General features: G+C 38.2%; 1 protein-coding gene across 1 annotated transcript in view; it reads right to left on the bottom strand.

Moving 5' to 3' along the window:
• LOC126184733 (uncharacterized) overlaps positions 1-16608 on the bottom strand; it is a 311881-nt gene that overhangs the window by 35553 nt on the left and 259720 nt on the right. The window contains exons 13-15 of the mRNA XM_049927270.1: positions 12256-12388; positions 3365-3480; positions 3088-3194 (exon numbers count right to left, since the gene is read on the bottom strand). Coding sequence (XP_049783227.1) covers positions 3088-3194; positions 3365-3480; positions 12256-12388 — 356 coding nt within the window. The remainder of the gene's footprint in view (positions 1-3087; positions 3195-3364; positions 3481-12255; positions 12389-16608) is intronic.

Genomic DNA, 16608 nt, shown 5'->3' with positions numbered 1-16608 from the left:
ACAAAATGTAAAAATTCCTTAAACATTCATAAATTCCTCTAAGTATTCTAAAATTTTATCATTTACCACAGTTATGATGATGGAAACTCCAGGATGCTCTCTCTCTCTCTCTCTCTCTCTCTCTCTCTCTCTCTCTCTCTCTCTCTTCCTCCCTCCCTCCCTCCCCCCCACCCCTCCCCCCCTACTCCCTTGCAGCCCCCTAAATGCACTCACCCATTATGCACATCTGCAACAATTCAGGTCTGTTTACAACTAACTGTGCTATTTGTTAGGAAGCTAACAGAAATGTTCATTTCTTGAATCTGAATTATCTTATAATTTACAGAAGATTTCAATTTTATTTTGAATTTATTGAATTGTCAGAGTTTTATTGAGAAGGTATCCCATTAGATGAATATATCAATAAGTAGGATACACGTAATGCAGTGTGAAAACACTGAAAATTTGATATCTGGATAAAAATAGAGCATTATTCTGCTATCTCATTGTGATACTCATAGTGTGACTTACATTTGCAAAGCAGCCAGCAATAAAGTAACATAAAAATTAGAACATTATGTAGGGATTCATTGGAGGAGAACCACACTGATAGTGGAAGAAACTGAACAATCTGGATTGAGATGATGGATATGTTAAAAATGGTGACCACAGGAATACGGCTCAGAAACAATGAATTTGAGGTTCATATTGTTGAGTTGTTCCAATGTCTTCATCAAGCCTTTTCCAACAATGTTTTGAAATTAGTTAATATGAAATTCAAAACATCAGTTATGATTGCAAACAGGGTGCAATCTATAGCTGTAATGGTCTGGACTCTCTCTAAGTTAGGTTTACTGTGTACGGCCTACACCTGACCAGAAATTTGGAGGTATGACCAAGTGAGGTGATTCAGTTATTCTGAACAAGTAGTGTCCAAATCTTTCTTATAGCCTTCCTGTTTTAGATTTGGTATGATTTCTGTGAGTCACCATAGGTGAATGCAGGGATGATGTCTTAAACAAGGACTCCACCAATACCTCTATCCATTCTTGTTTAATCTGAAGTTGATCTCTAGTGACATAGGTGGTACATTGAACTCTAATTTTCCTTTCAGAGATTGTTGTAAGATATATTGTAGTTGACTGTCTGGCAACCATACTGGCCAAGTGTCTATGAGTTTACTAACCAGGAGAAGAGCTTCTTGTTTTTTAGGCTGAAGTATCTGTGCCTGAGAGAAGCCAACTTTTTATAATATAAACATTCTCAGACAATAGCAAGAGGCAACCACAAGCCTTGAGAAGGTTTTTTACTTAAAATATAAGGGAGAGTGCTTTACTCTAACATTATGCGTGAAGATGGCATCCAGTGTGAAAGTTCATTATGTCTCTCTGTGTAAAAAAATATAATTTTGCCATTAAAAAGAAAGAACATGCAGACTGTCAGAGCAAACATGAGGGGTCAAGTGATACTGGAGGAGGATCCCGATACCATAGGATGTGCAGCCTTGATGGCGTCATTCGAGACAGAGCACAAACCTTGATTGAGGAAGAATACGGAAGAAAATCTGTCATGTCCTTTCCAAAAGGAAGCATCCTGGTATCTGCCTTAACTTATTTAGGGCAACTACAGAAGTCCTAAATCAGGATTTCCAGATACAGATTTGAACTGAATTCTTCTCAAATGCAAGTCCAGTTTTTAAATGACTGTGTCACCTCCCTTGACTGAAACTGAACTTTTGCAGAAACTTAATACTTGAAACTTTACTATTATTAATAAACCTATATATAAGCTGTTTACTGTGCTTACTTTCATTTGATTACTCTGCCTTTTCATGTAGTGTATCTATAGTCTAAATGCTAGCTGTCATAGCAATATATTTTCCAAGTTTATCAAAGAACTATTATAGTTGACAATATAGTAGTATTCTAGTTGTCCAGTATCATACTGACTATTTATGTGTCACTAACAGACAAATCCTTGCTTTAAAATAGGCATGCAATACTACCTCAAAATTCATAAGTGACAGAGAGAAAGAACGATGACAAGTAATAGTACTATACTATAACACTGAATGATGCTCACACAACGCATTTCACTTGGGTTTAGATTACACAGGAGTTCAAAGATTTCCCCATAATAATATTTTTTAGCTTGTGTATGTAAGTTGTGGAAAAAATTAAAAATTTGAAATTTGATGGATCATGTTTATGAAACTGTGCTACCCAGCTGTAACCATAATCAACTTTATGATGCTTCCCAGTTTTGCTGTATAATTTCTTACATGAGGACCCTGGAAGCACAATAAAGAATTTTCTCTTTCTCATTCTTGGCAGAACAATGTTCATAAGTATAAACATTTTTTGTGCTTCAAAATAATTTACATATTTTAAATACTCGTGCAATAAATGCATATTTTTATGATCCGGGCAATAAAAGATGGAAAATGGAGAACTAGTAAGTAATCATGACCACGAAAATCATTACAAAAGAAAACAGCAGACACTGGATTATAAGTTATCTTGATCAAATTTGCAGGAAAACTTCTGCTGGGTGTAGGTTGGAAATGGAAAATTAAGGCTAGAAGGATTGCTACAATGTTTGTGGTTTAACAGTTATAATTTTAGTCGTGTGACAATGACAATTTTTATTACTCACTCTCCCAGATCTACCTTTAGTCATACTTAAAATATTATAAAAATGATAAGATTGCTACTCATCATATAGAGGAGACATTGAGTCACAGGTAGGTACAACAAAAACACTGCTATACAAGTGAGCTTTCGGCCAGAAGATCTTCTTGTAACATAGAAAAAATCACACACACACACACACACACACACACACACACACTATCTCTGGCTACTGAGAACAGACTTTAGTCATATTTGTTGCACATACTCAGATACTGATAATGCTGTGTTGCAGACAAAACTGTTGAAAATTTTGATCATTAACTGTACTGCAGTAATGTAATATTTCATTTTAAATCAACTCTGATCTATTTACCTCTTGGCTCTAAGTTTCCAACTTTTAATTAATTCTGAGATAGGAAGAAATAACAAATTATGAAATTGCATAGTGATTATCTATAAAATTACAAATACTTACATTTTGTTCATATTATTATCGACCCCATACTCTGTCTTATTTGGATTTATAGTGTCTGTCAGTGGTGGTTTGATTCTGGATGACAGCAGGTGTCCATTGGTTTTTATCTGCCCATGAAGAAAAAAGGCACTTAATGCTAATACATCATATAGAAGCAAAGCAAATAATTATAAAGGCAATGAAAAATCTGCTACATGAAAATAGGACACTTTAGTCTGACTACAACAAAAACAGTGGGGAAAATCAAGCAAAACTGATTCAGTCATACAAAACTCACATGGAGTGACTGGTATGGAGGTGGCACAGAAAATGTGGCAGTATGGTTAATTGTTTCTTTGGTACCATAGCTCCATGTTGCAGGAACAACAAAGTGCTGTGAATGGTATGATGGAGCTGCAAAAAGAAAAAGAAAAAAAGAATAAATAAACAGTTATTATTTCATGCTTTTAGGTGAATATGTGATGGATCTCATGCCAACATTAATCAGCATCAACTAGCACGTGCACACACACACACACACACACACACACACACACACACACACACACACACACACACACACAATCCTTCTACTGATTTCCTTAGCTACTAGATATAATGTTTCACAGACCTGATGACCTCACACACACACCAGCTTTCATATTCTTTCTTAAATGCAGTTCCCCTCTATTTTCCTTTTCTGTTTCTTTTATAGAAGAATGCTGCTGCTAGAAAATGGTTTACTGTATTCTGTGCTGATCTACATCTACACGTATACTCTGCAATTCACACTTAAGTGCCTGACAAAGGGTTCACCAAACCATTTCACTCCTGAACTGCTCATGGGGAAAACAAACACTTAAATCTTTCTGTGAAAACTCTGATCTTGCTTATTTTATTACAGTGACCATTTCTCCCTTCGTTGGTCAGCATCAGCAAAATATTTTTTCATTCAGAGGAGAAAATTGGTGATTGAAATTTCATGAAAACATCTTGCCATGACAAAAAACGCCTTAGTTTAATTATTGCCACCACAACTGGCATATTATATCCTCTATTTCATGATAATACAAAATGAGCTGCCCTTCTTTCAGCTTCTTTGATTACCTCTGTCAATCCTTTTTGGTCTTGATTCCAAATCACACAACAATAATTCAGAAGAATGAGAAATAGTAAGTTGGAAACTTCTCCATTAATATGTTTTCTGCTTCTAAGAATAACTGAAATTTTTTTCGCTCTTTCATTCTGTAACTAATGCAACTGTTTACATCATATGTTATATATACAGACATAAGTCAAACTATTATTTATGCAGAATCCCATTCAAATTTATAGTTCATTTGTTTGTACTTATTTTCCTGATTACAATTACGTAATTGGTTTTACTAGAAGCCTGAGTAATTAACAGTTATGGGGAATTAGTTACAGCACTGCATGTAATCAGAAGGTATTTTGAGCACACGAGGTATTGCTACTACTCATCCAAGAGCAGATGTTCCCAACTTTCCAAGAACATATTTTAAATCATCTGAACCTAATTAACTTGTGAAATAATTGACATTAAAATTCTGGACCTTCATAATTTCAGTAATATATTTTGCTTTAATGCCTACAACATTCTGAACTTCGACAATTTATTTTTATTGCTATATTTTTTATGAACCAACAACACCTCTCCCTAATTCAGTCACTATCTGAGATTTCAGATAATTTAGAATTATAAAGTATTTATTTCAAGATGGATGCCATATTACTGCCCTTCAGCATTTTTCACAAAAAAGATAACAGTAAAATCTTCAATTCTATGCAATATGGCAAAGTCTAACTTAGCTGCTTTTCAAAACATTAAGTAGTTTCAGAAATCTCATCATGTTCTTATGTCTGCTTTTAAATAGCATCATCATGTTGATTTGAGTGAGTGTGTGCATCCCAAGAACATCTATATCACACCTCTATGTCGGATTGTGTAAGAGTATGTGGCTGGGAAGCAAATGCTAACCATCTATGCAGCTTGAAGTCACTGCACCTATCTAGCATGATGCCAACATCTCAGTTTCTGTATGAGAAAGCCAGTGCCTGGTCAGCACACAGGTAACATAACAATGTTGATTAGAGTGAAAGATCCAGGCTAATTATCCAGTACCTAACATCTTGTGTGAAAATTTGTGCACTGACATCATGTATGTAACATTCCCGTATGTTACCTGTAGTCTCAAAGCATTAATGTTTGATCACTAATATTTACTGGACAGTATGATTAATTCTGGTGATCATACTACAAGTTATTTTGTGTTAACTATTACCTTCATATTTCTGTCACTGTACATTATGCCACTGAGAAGTTCAACAAATACTGTGATTCTTAGTGATGGTTGGATTAGTTCTCTTCTGGACATGGTTATGAAGGAAAATATGCTCATTTTACCATGTAAACTGTGATCCATTAACTGGAACTGGGCATCTATAATGTTGTGTGCGAATGGAGTGGGAGGAGCCACTTTGAAATTTAATTATTGTCTGGTCTACATCATTTTTGCACTATCATTCATAGTATCAGTTTCCAAATTATCATTTCAGTCCATCAAGATCTGAAACTTCAAGATACATAAAACGAAATGCAACATCAACAACAGGTAAGGGGGGCATCAAATATGATGCCCTGGTCTGAGGAGTTGTTCCACTCTGTCACAACTGAATTACTCATGCATATGAGAAACCCTTATACCTATCTCACTCATAAGAGATTTACGAGGCACACTATGTTGCATATGGTGCCTCCGTGTGAAGACATCTACTTGTTTAGGTATGATGAAATGAGCTCATACACATAAGAAACAGTGGCATACAAATTTGGAATGAATGGATAATTAGAAGTGAGGAACAGTGTCAGTGAACTTACAAAATGTGTGGAAAAGTAACAGGCAGTGCATAATGTATGAGAAAAGAACATCGATGGTAAACTGCAATTTGTGACAAACCTAGACATCAAGCAGAAGTCAACATCAATGAGTGATAAGGTGTAGCAAGTTGGGAAAGTTCTCCATCTGTTATGTTTTCTGCTCCCAAGGATAACTACATTTCTTTTGCTGTTACATTCTATACCTAATGCAGCTACACATGCAATATGCACAGGCATATATCAAATTGTTATTTATGCAGAATTCCATTTAAATTTATAAGTTAGTTGTTTATATTTATCTTCCTGATTACAATGATGCAGTTGATTTTACTAGAGGCCTGAGTAATTAAAAGTTATGAGTAATTTAAGTAACAACACAGTCCTGTAATTAGAAGGTATTTTGAGCCAATGGGCAATACAGCAAGTACTGCAACAGCCCATTCAAAAGCAGACATTTCCAACTTTCGAAGAACATATTTTAAATCATCTGAAACTAATTAACTTGTGAAATACTTGAGATTAAATGTCTATACACTCACTATTCCAATTACCTCTTTTGCTTTAATGCCTATGAGGTTCTGAACTTTGAAAACATATGTTTATTGCTATATTTTCTATGAATCAGACAACACCTCTCTAATTCAGTCATTATCTGAGATTTCAAATAATTTAGGATTATAAAATATTTATTTCAAAATGGATACCATACTTGTATATACTGGATTTCAGACTATGGATACATAATAAGGTTCCATATACTTTTACAATTTACTAACCTTCAACATTTTTCAAAAACCAGATAACAGTAAAATATTCAAGTCTATGTGATACTGTAAAATGTAACCCAGACAAATTTCAAAACATTACATACTCTCAGAAATCACATTATGTTCTTATGCCTGTTTTAAAATAGTCACCCATCCCCAAAAATCACATCTGCAATAGGTAAGCATTTGGATAGCATCATCATATCGGTTTGAATGAGAGTTTGTGTGTTGGTGTACGCTAATGCCAGCACACCATGGGGCATAGAGGTTATGAGAGTATCAATAGAGGCCAACAACAAGACTCGCTGGAAACGTGCCACCAACACCCTCTCAGCTGCCAGTATTTATGATCGCCGCTGTGGACCGGAAGGCCAGTTTAGCAAGTTAGTTTAGTCAGTTAGTTCGAGCCTGTAATGCCAGTTAGTTCAAGTCTGTAGGCCATGAGAGTTCCAGTGTGTCACCGAGATGAAGCCACAGATTTAGCTCTAGCACAGAGACAAGCAGCACATAGCAACCTTATAGTGAACACAGCAGACTTCTACTTCAACAGCAGTGAGGCTACATGGACTATACAGAAGAGAGCTTGCACCACAGCACATTGAAACTTAAGTTAAGTAGCTCTTTGTTTATGAATAAAGAACCCAGTTATTAATTGCATGCAGTTTGTGTTATAGAATGAGGATACTGGCCACCAACCAACATCCTCTCCTTGCTTTCCATGGTACAGCTCTACAGAGACAATGAGATGACACAGAAGTGGTTAATGACAATGCAACATTCTGCACCCCGGAATCATGTATGTCACACCTCTATGTCAGATTGTGTTACGAGTCTGTGGCTGGGAAGTAAACACTAAAAATCTATGCAGCTTCAAGTTGGTGACTTCCAAACACTTGAGTGATACACCAGTATCATTATGAAAGAATCTGTGCCTAACTAGCATTATGCCGAAATGTCAGTTTCAGTATGAGAACATTGGTGACTGGCCAGCAGATGTATAACATGAATGTGTCACTTAGGGTCAAAGTCCAAGGCTAATTATCCAACACCTGACATCTCATGTGAAAATCTGTGTTTTGACACAATGTGTGTATCATCCATGTATTATACATCCTGTGTCCAAAATTAAAGCAAGAAACCACTGTTTCCCCATTCTGTGTCTAACACAGGATATAATCATACAAACTGTCAATAGATGTCCATATGGTCATGTTCTGCATGGAATATAGCATTCTGGTCCGTGAACAACCACACTAATGTTGATATAAGGCACCTATCAAATGTGTTAGTATTTTCTGGGTAGTCCAAATCCACAATCGCTGTGTATACAGTCATAGATGGTGCCATATGACATAGTGAAGACACATACCAGACTCTACGTGGTGGGTGGACACAGGAGGAATGGAAGCAGAATAGTCATAAACTAATCTGGCCCAAAGGCTTAACGTGAATCATTTTGTTATTTTACTGATGTGGCGACAGTTTATAGAGACCAGAATGATATCCTGAAGACCAGAGCAGCACTGACCACATGTGACATCAAAAAGATAGGACTGTTATTTGACTGTAAGGGAACAATGGTACCACCTTAGACCACACAGTACCTGGCATCTGACCTCGCAGCAACAATTGGACGAATTGTATTGAGGCAAACGGAGTAAAGAAGGCTTCTGCATAGTGACCTTTATTGCCAGAGACCTGCTGTATGTATACCTCTGATGTGACTTCAGAGAATGGAACGTCTACAGTGGAGTCATCAACATGCAACACAGATTGCTGAACAGTGGGCCAATGTCCTTTCCACAGATGAGTCCCAATTTGATCTGGAGAGTGATTCTCGACAGATTTGCATCTGGAGGGAATGAACGAGTTTAGAACCCAAACATTGTGGAAAGAAACTGATATAGAGTCCCTAATGATGTGAGCAGGTACTATGTTGAACATTCAAACACCTCTTCATGAACTTACATGGATGAATCAGCAAGGTTTAACTGCTGTCAAGTATTGTCATGAGATCTCGTGACCTCCTGTGGGGTTGCTCCGAGTTTCTGTGGGCTCAGACTTTGTACTGATGGCTGATAATGCTTGACCTCAAGGAGCATTGGTGATTGATATTTTCTCGGAAACAGAAGAATTTGCACACAGATTGCATCCCGTTAGTATCCACCAACCACTCTCCGAGACTTGCGAGCAGTTCTGCATGAAGAATGGGCATTGTTGCCTCAACATGGGATTGATGACATCATTTACAGCATGCCCCATCATTGTTAGACCTATACTGATGCCACAGGTGGTCACACCCCATACTGAGCACATTAACCAGTTGCTGGAATGGGTGCATAAATCTGTTAAGTTGGAAAAAATGAAGAACATATTTGTCTACCATTATGCATGTTGCAGTTGTTTACGGTCTGTATCCCTTACATTGTTTCTACTTTACTATCACCTGTTCGTACTGTTTTGTGGCAAAATACACGTAACTTCTCAAAATTTCTGTTTGTTGCTTTTATTTTGGACACTGGTGTATCTGTAATCTCAGAATGTTGATGTTTCATCACTAATATTTACTGGGCATTATGAATTCTAGTGATTGTACTACATGTTATTTTGTGTGCACTCTTACTTTCATGTTGTACATTATGCCTCTGTGAAGTTCAACAAATACTGTGAATGGGTGATGGTTTTATCTATAAACAGGAACTGGTCATCAATAATGTCATAGTGGGGATAAAATGGGAGGAGCCACTTAAAGATGCATAAAACCGCATACAACATCAGCAACAGGTAAGGGGGGACATCACAAGAAGATGGACAAGCATAGTGTAGGCAGTCCCTTGGGTATTTTATACACTCCTGGAAATGGAAAAAAGAACACATTGACACCGGTGTGTCAGACCCACCATACTTGCTCCGGACACTGCGAGAGGGCTGTACAAGCAATGATCACACGCACGGCACAGCGGACACACCAGAAACCGCGGTGTTGGCCGTCGAATGGCGCTAGCTGCGCAGCATTTGTGCACCGCCGCCGTCAGTGTCAGCCAGTTTGCCGTGGCATACGGAGCTCCATCGCAGTCTTTAACACTGGTAGCATGCCGCGACAGCGTGGACGTGAACCATATGTGCAGTTGACGGACTTTGAGCGAGGGCGTATAGTGGGCATGCGGGAGGCCGGGTGGATGTACCGCCGAATTGCTCAACATGTGGGGCGTGAGGTCTCCACAGTACATCGATGTTGTCGCCAGTGGTCGGAGGAAGGTGCACGTGCCCGTCGACCTGGGACCAGACCGCAGCGACGCACGGATGCACGCCAAGACCGTAGGATCCTACGCAGTGCCGTAGGGGACCGCACCGCCACTTCCCAGCAAATTAGGGACACTGTTGCTCCTGGGGTATCGGCGAGGACCATTCGCAACCGTCTCCATGAAGCTGGGCTACGGTCCCGCACACCGTTAGGCCGTCTTCCGCTCACGCCCCAACATCGTGCAGCCCGCCTCCAGTGGTGTCGCGACAGGCGTGAATGGAGGGACGAATGGAGACGTGTCGTCTTCAGCAATGAGAGTCGCTTCTGCCTTGGTGCTAATGATGGTCGTATGCGTGTTTGTCACCGTGCAGGTGAGCGCCACAATCAGGACTGCATACGACCGAGGCACACAGGGCCAACACCCGGCATCACGGTGTGGGGAGCGATCTCCTACACTGGCCGTACACCACTGGTGATCGTCGAGGGGACACTGAATAGTGCACGGTACATCCAAACCGTCATCGAACCCATCGTTCTACCATTCCTAGACCGGCAAGGGAACTTGCTGTTCCAACAGGACAATGCACGTCCACATGTATCCCGTGCCACCCAACATGCTCTAGAAGGTGTAAGTCAACTACCCTGGCCAGCAAGATCTCCGGATCTGTCCCCCATTGAGCATGTTTGGGACTGGATGAAGCGTCGTCTCACGTGGTCTGCACGTCCAGCACGAACGCTGGTCCAACTGAGGCGCCAGGTGGAAATGGCATGGCAAGCCGTTCCACAGGACTACATCCAGCATCTCTACGATCGTCTCCATGGGAGAATAGCAGCCTGCTTTGCTGCGAAAGTACACTGTACACTGTACTAGTGCCGACATTGTGCATGCTCTGTTGCCTGTGTCTATGTGCCTGTGGTTCTGTCAGTGTGATCATGTGATGTATCTGACCCCAGGAATGTGTCAATAAAGTTTCCTCTTCCTGGGACAATGAATTCACGGTGTTCTTATTTCAATTTCCAGGAGTGTATCATCTAAGCTAATAAAATTCAGTCTTTGGTTCACCTGCTCTGCAACATTTCCTATCTGCAGTTCCAATTTTGTGTGTTCATATTTGTAATCCTTAGGTATTCAGTTGCAGCAACAGCTTTTAGATTAATGTGATTTAAGGTGGTACTCAAATGTTACACATTCCTTTTAGTACTCATGTGAATGACCTAACACTTTTCATTGTTGAGAGTCAACAGCCATTTTTTGCACCATAAAAATATCTTGTCTAAATCATTTTGGAATTCATTTTGACCTTCTTGTGAGGTGACTAGACAGTAAATGAAATCATCATCTGCATCCATTCTAAGAGGGCTGCTCAGATTGTCTCATAATTTATGTAAGCTATAATGATAAGGCAATGTTTTTATGGGTATTACGCAGAGGCAAAAATAAAATCAGTTGTTGCATCCACTGTTGTTCGCAGCAAATCAGAGCATATGGGTAAGTGCATGTGTGTCACGTGAACAGGTTAAAATAAGTGTTTTGATAGTTACAATGTAACAAGTGGACTTCTTGTCTAATAATATGTAAGCATTACTGTGCTAGAATAATGATACCATTAGTTGTGATTCTTGTATAGAGGTTTTTGAAGCAGTGTAAGCTGCTTAATCAACACATCCCTCCCCATGCAATCCACTTACAAAGCGATATACACTGGATTATTGCTAAGAGCTTAAATCTATCACAGATGATGGCAGTCGCATAAATGATGATAATTCATAACAATAATTTTCTTAAGGCATGACATGAAGTTGTGTGGGAGGCATGCAACCATTATGCAAACTTGAATCTTTATCCACTGCTGGACAGATCACTAAACAATTTGCTGTTCAGAAGTGATTTACTGATGTGTTTCAGGCAGTTCTCATAATCCAAAATATCAAAAATAAGGGCAAAGTCTTCATACAGAGTATGGAGTCATGTTCATCGCCCATCAGTTTGGAACTTAAATTTAACAAGCCTGAAGAGTAACACTAACATGTACAAAAATTGTGGAATTCAGTTAAGTTCCGATACTGATGGGTGATGTATATGACTTTATACTCTGTATGAAGACTTTGCTATTATTTTTGATATTTCTGACGATTTGTCAGTATAGCAATTCTGAACAACAAAGTGAATAATTATTTAGTGACCTATCAGCCATGGATAACGATTCAAGAGTATTTTTTGTAAACATAAATTATGTTTCTGATAAAGAAGGAAATAAAATACTGCCTGTAAAACTAACCTGCATCATCAATCCATGTAGGTATAATGTCTCTCTCTATAGGTAACTCCAAACCAGTCAACAATCTGTAATAACCTTGCAACACAAGCACAAGTTCTGCTGCATCTTGTTCATCTAAACTTAACACCAGTTCCTGTAGACAGAGAGACCAGTTTATAGCATAAAAAAGAAGTTTTAACAAGTCTGAAGATGCAACACTAATATATACAAGAATTGTGCAATTCACAACATATACGAGAATGGGGATTTGTGTCATACCATATATTTTAAGAAAGGAAAATAAGTGTTCAGTTTCCTTTTAATATAAAGCTCAGAGAGCAAGCTTGAATTTCAGAAAGACACAACAGAAAAATCAGCCAAGTCTTTTTAAAATGTACCATCTAGTGCGCACATTAACCAATTTATGTGATATATGGAAAACCTAAATCTGGATGATCAGATGCAAATCTGAACTCTCACTATTCACTGGTTATCTACTGTATAACCTCACTTGGTACATATAATCAACAATTATTGCAATAATAATAATGAAAACATTCCCATGATGGCTGAGCAAAATACTAATTTAAATTAGGGGTGTGTGACGAAGCAAGCTGGGAGCTCTTTACGTTCTCTCTTGTTTCGCCATCTGCCTCCTTAAATTCATTTCTTTTTATTTTTATTACCATTAACATGCATGAGTATAATCTGCATTTCCATAAAAGTGAAAGGTTGGCCCTCAGTCTTAAGGAATATAGCACCACATGTAATTTTGTGCTTTGTTATGTGTGTGTAATTAATTTACTAATTTATTTTGATCTTTCCTAGTTAATACCTTTGTTATAGGGTGAAATCAGTAATTGTTTGTGACTTAGATTCTATTGCTGACTTATAAACAAATATAAATTCTGTAATAATTATAAACATTTGGAAGAAGAACTACTAGGATTCTTAAAGTATTTATTTGCTCTATTCAAAAACATATTAGCAAAGCCAGCCCTTAATTAATTCCAAAATAATTACCAGGTTTGTCAAAAGTATTTTTTGTATAACTATATCCGTTAATTTCATTCTTCAAACAAATAATTTGGCTTAATCTTTGTGGTAGAAGAAAATGTTGAAAAGAAAGATTTTTTTGATATATTCAGTTAATTGAATGAGTTATGTTTTAATTGTAATTTCAGTAACTTAAATATTGAACAATGTATAGTTTGAGTGCCTATAATTGTGAGGATATATAAAGGACCAATTTTTGGTCCTGAGTCAGTCATTCCACGGCCGATTTTCAGATGGTAAGTATGTATTGATTAGAGTAACAACAATGCATCAAATTGGCTGTGTGTTAGAACAATATCTGTTTAATTTATTTTAAAAATAGTGTCACATGTACTGTATTATTATTCTGCAAGAAGTGTGAACTGTGTGGTTAGGTTTTTACTGCTCATAGATGTTGAACAGCAAACTATTGTAGCAGTATGCTGAGGTTTGCCTGCAACCTATTAATGAGGCTTATCCACTGGCCCTATACTGTGTAGTATTGCGAGCCTGTGAACAGCGAAGGTAAAGAACTGTGAAATGCAACTGTGCAACTGTCGGCTACATCCTTTTAAGTAGTCAGTGTTGAACTTCCACACCCATTTTTCAGCCACTATAACAATGCGGTACATTGACACTGAGGACTATCAACAAAGAAATAAAGCAGGCAAATGTCACAGGTGATCTACAAAATCATGCAATGTCATATGTATGATTGGGTTTTAGGTGTCATAGGTTTTAGAAAAGCTAAAAGGAAAGGGACAAAAATACCCATGGTCAGACCAGATCACAAATTATGAAGATCACAAACGTAACAATATTATGAAAGGGATAGCTGCTCCTCACCATACAGCGGAGGCGTTGAGTCGCAGATAGGCACAACAAAAAAACTGTCAGAAAGTGAGCTTTTGGCCAACAAGGCTTTTGGCAGAAACAGACACCACACACACACACACACACACACACACACACACACACACACACACACACACACACATGCAAACACAACTCTCACACATGTGACTAATCTCTCAGGGTAAGATATTTACACAAAACAGAACAAAGCTCTGTGTGTGGTCAATGAATAATCAAACAAATAAATGAAATATTTAAAAAAATTAATCATAGTACTATAATTTTATATGGACTACCATGCATTTAATGAAAACGTGAATCTACAAACCAAAGAGTAGCAGTGTGAAGATTTTATTTTCCCAGGAAATGCTGAAAAGACAGTCTACATTGGTGGAAAAACCACGTAGCCCTACTTCATCAAAGGTAGGGCCATATGTGAAAGCAACCACATTATATGCCAACTTCCCTCCAACCATTGCACAGCATTTTATGTGGATCTACTTCTACATGACTTCTGTGCATTTCACAATTAAGTGCCTGGCAGAGCGTTCATTGAACCACCTTCAAGCTATTTCTCTACCATCCCACTCTCTAACAGTGCATGGAAAAAATGAACATCTAAATATTTCTGTGCAAGCTCTGATTTCTCTTGTTTTATTGTGATCATCATTTCTTCCTATGTAGGTGGGCACTAACAAATTCTTCTCTCTCTCTCTCTCTTTTTTTTAAATTCACTTTTATAATATGTACACCAAAAATTGAATGCTCATGAAATGTTTTGTGTAATATCCAGTGTCAAATGAAATCGAACAGCCTCAACTCAGTCTGGTGCAATATTAGTTTGAGTTATATTTATTGACTGTGACAAATATTTGCAGCTGTGTCTGAATACAGGTGTTTTTGATCAAATTACGATGCAAAATCATGTAGCAGATGCTTTAACCCATCACTGCTGGAAAGACTGATTTCTTTAACTATAAATATTGGATTGAATATCATGCCAGACTAATCTGATGGGCAGCTATAGATTGGGAACACAAAACAACTTTTTGAGTGTAACAAGAATGAAAACTGGTTTTCTCAACACTGTGCATCACATGCAATGCCCCATGAACAGTTTTTGTCTGGATTGACTATTTATCCAATGCAAAAACAAATTTGAAAATATAATAAACACCATACAAAAGATACCTGGGAAAGACTCCTGTTCTGTTCCCACTCTGTGGGTTGAGAAGGTGAAGAAGCATCTGCCTAACATATAATAAGGCAACTGGGATAAATCCCTGTGCCTTTGGACACTAACAACTGTTCACAGAAATCACTATTCATGTTGGTATTGGGCTTTAAAGATGTTTCATCCCAGATCCTATGGAATTCACTATCTTGGATAAACAGATCATTTGCAATGTGGATAAGACTCTTTTACAGCATTGCCCCAGTAAGATGAAGCCTGAGTAAACAAATTATTCCACCACAGTCCCACTGAATACCCCGGAATTTTAATGTACCATGATGGAAAACCTACTAGATTGTGAGAGTTATAAGTATCATTGGTGTTCTACATCTGCATCTACACCTACATACATACTGTGCAAGCTACCATATAGTGTGTGGTGGAGGGTGTTCCTCATAATATTCCTCAACTATGCATACTGACTAGCTGATATATACGATGTGACATTAACAAGAAGGTGGGTCAGAACAAGGTCTATCGAAACCCAAATCATTTGATCAGATGGAGCACAGTGGATGTCTTAGATGGAGAATGGATGATACATGAGCTCGTGCGTCTCTAATATTAAGCAGGATTTTCATTGCTGAACAACCGGCACAACTCGAGCATGTAAAAGCCTTTAGCTGCTTCTCTCAATTCACCCCTTGCTTTTCAGGCCAGACTCTCTATGGAAACTATAATTAATTCTGAACTCTCTATACAATTTCTATGGATAATAACTCTCACACTGAATAAATTGAGGCCTTCCTGTGAGATACTATGAGTATCATGCACTCAAATACGAGGGTAATCCCAAAAGTAAGGTCTCCTATTTTTTATAAGTACAGAACTCTCTTTGTGTGGCAGTTGGTCACACTGTTATGGAGAGTGCTTCATGTGCTGTGTGTAAACATACGCACTCCGCGCTGAAGCACTCACTCTAGGATTGGCAGCCGCTGACAGTGGAGCTCCCATTGGATGTTACCGCCAAGTGACAATTGCACACAGTTATTCAGTTTTTGAATGCAAAAGGCACTGTGCCGATTGAAATCCATCACCAATTGATGGAAGTGTATGGTGAGTCGTGCATGGATGTCAAAAATATTTGCAAGTGGTGTAGAGAGTTTGTAGCTGGTCGGACAAATTCACAATGAACAAAGGAGCGGGAGACCGTCAATTTCTGAGGGGACAGTGTTGAAGGTTGAGCAAAGCATGTGTGAAGATCTGTGGATCACCCTGGATGATCTCTGCACATTGGTTCCTGAGGTTTC

The sequence above is a fragment of the Schistocerca cancellata genome, chromosome 4, assembly GCF_023864275.1.
Source record: "Schistocerca cancellata isolate TAMUIC-IGC-003103 chromosome 4, iqSchCanc2.1, whole genome shotgun sequence".
Taxonomy (NCBI): domain Eukaryota; kingdom Metazoa; phylum Arthropoda; class Insecta; order Orthoptera; family Acrididae; genus Schistocerca; species Schistocerca cancellata.
This window is presented reverse-complemented; position numbering and strand designations above follow the sequence as displayed.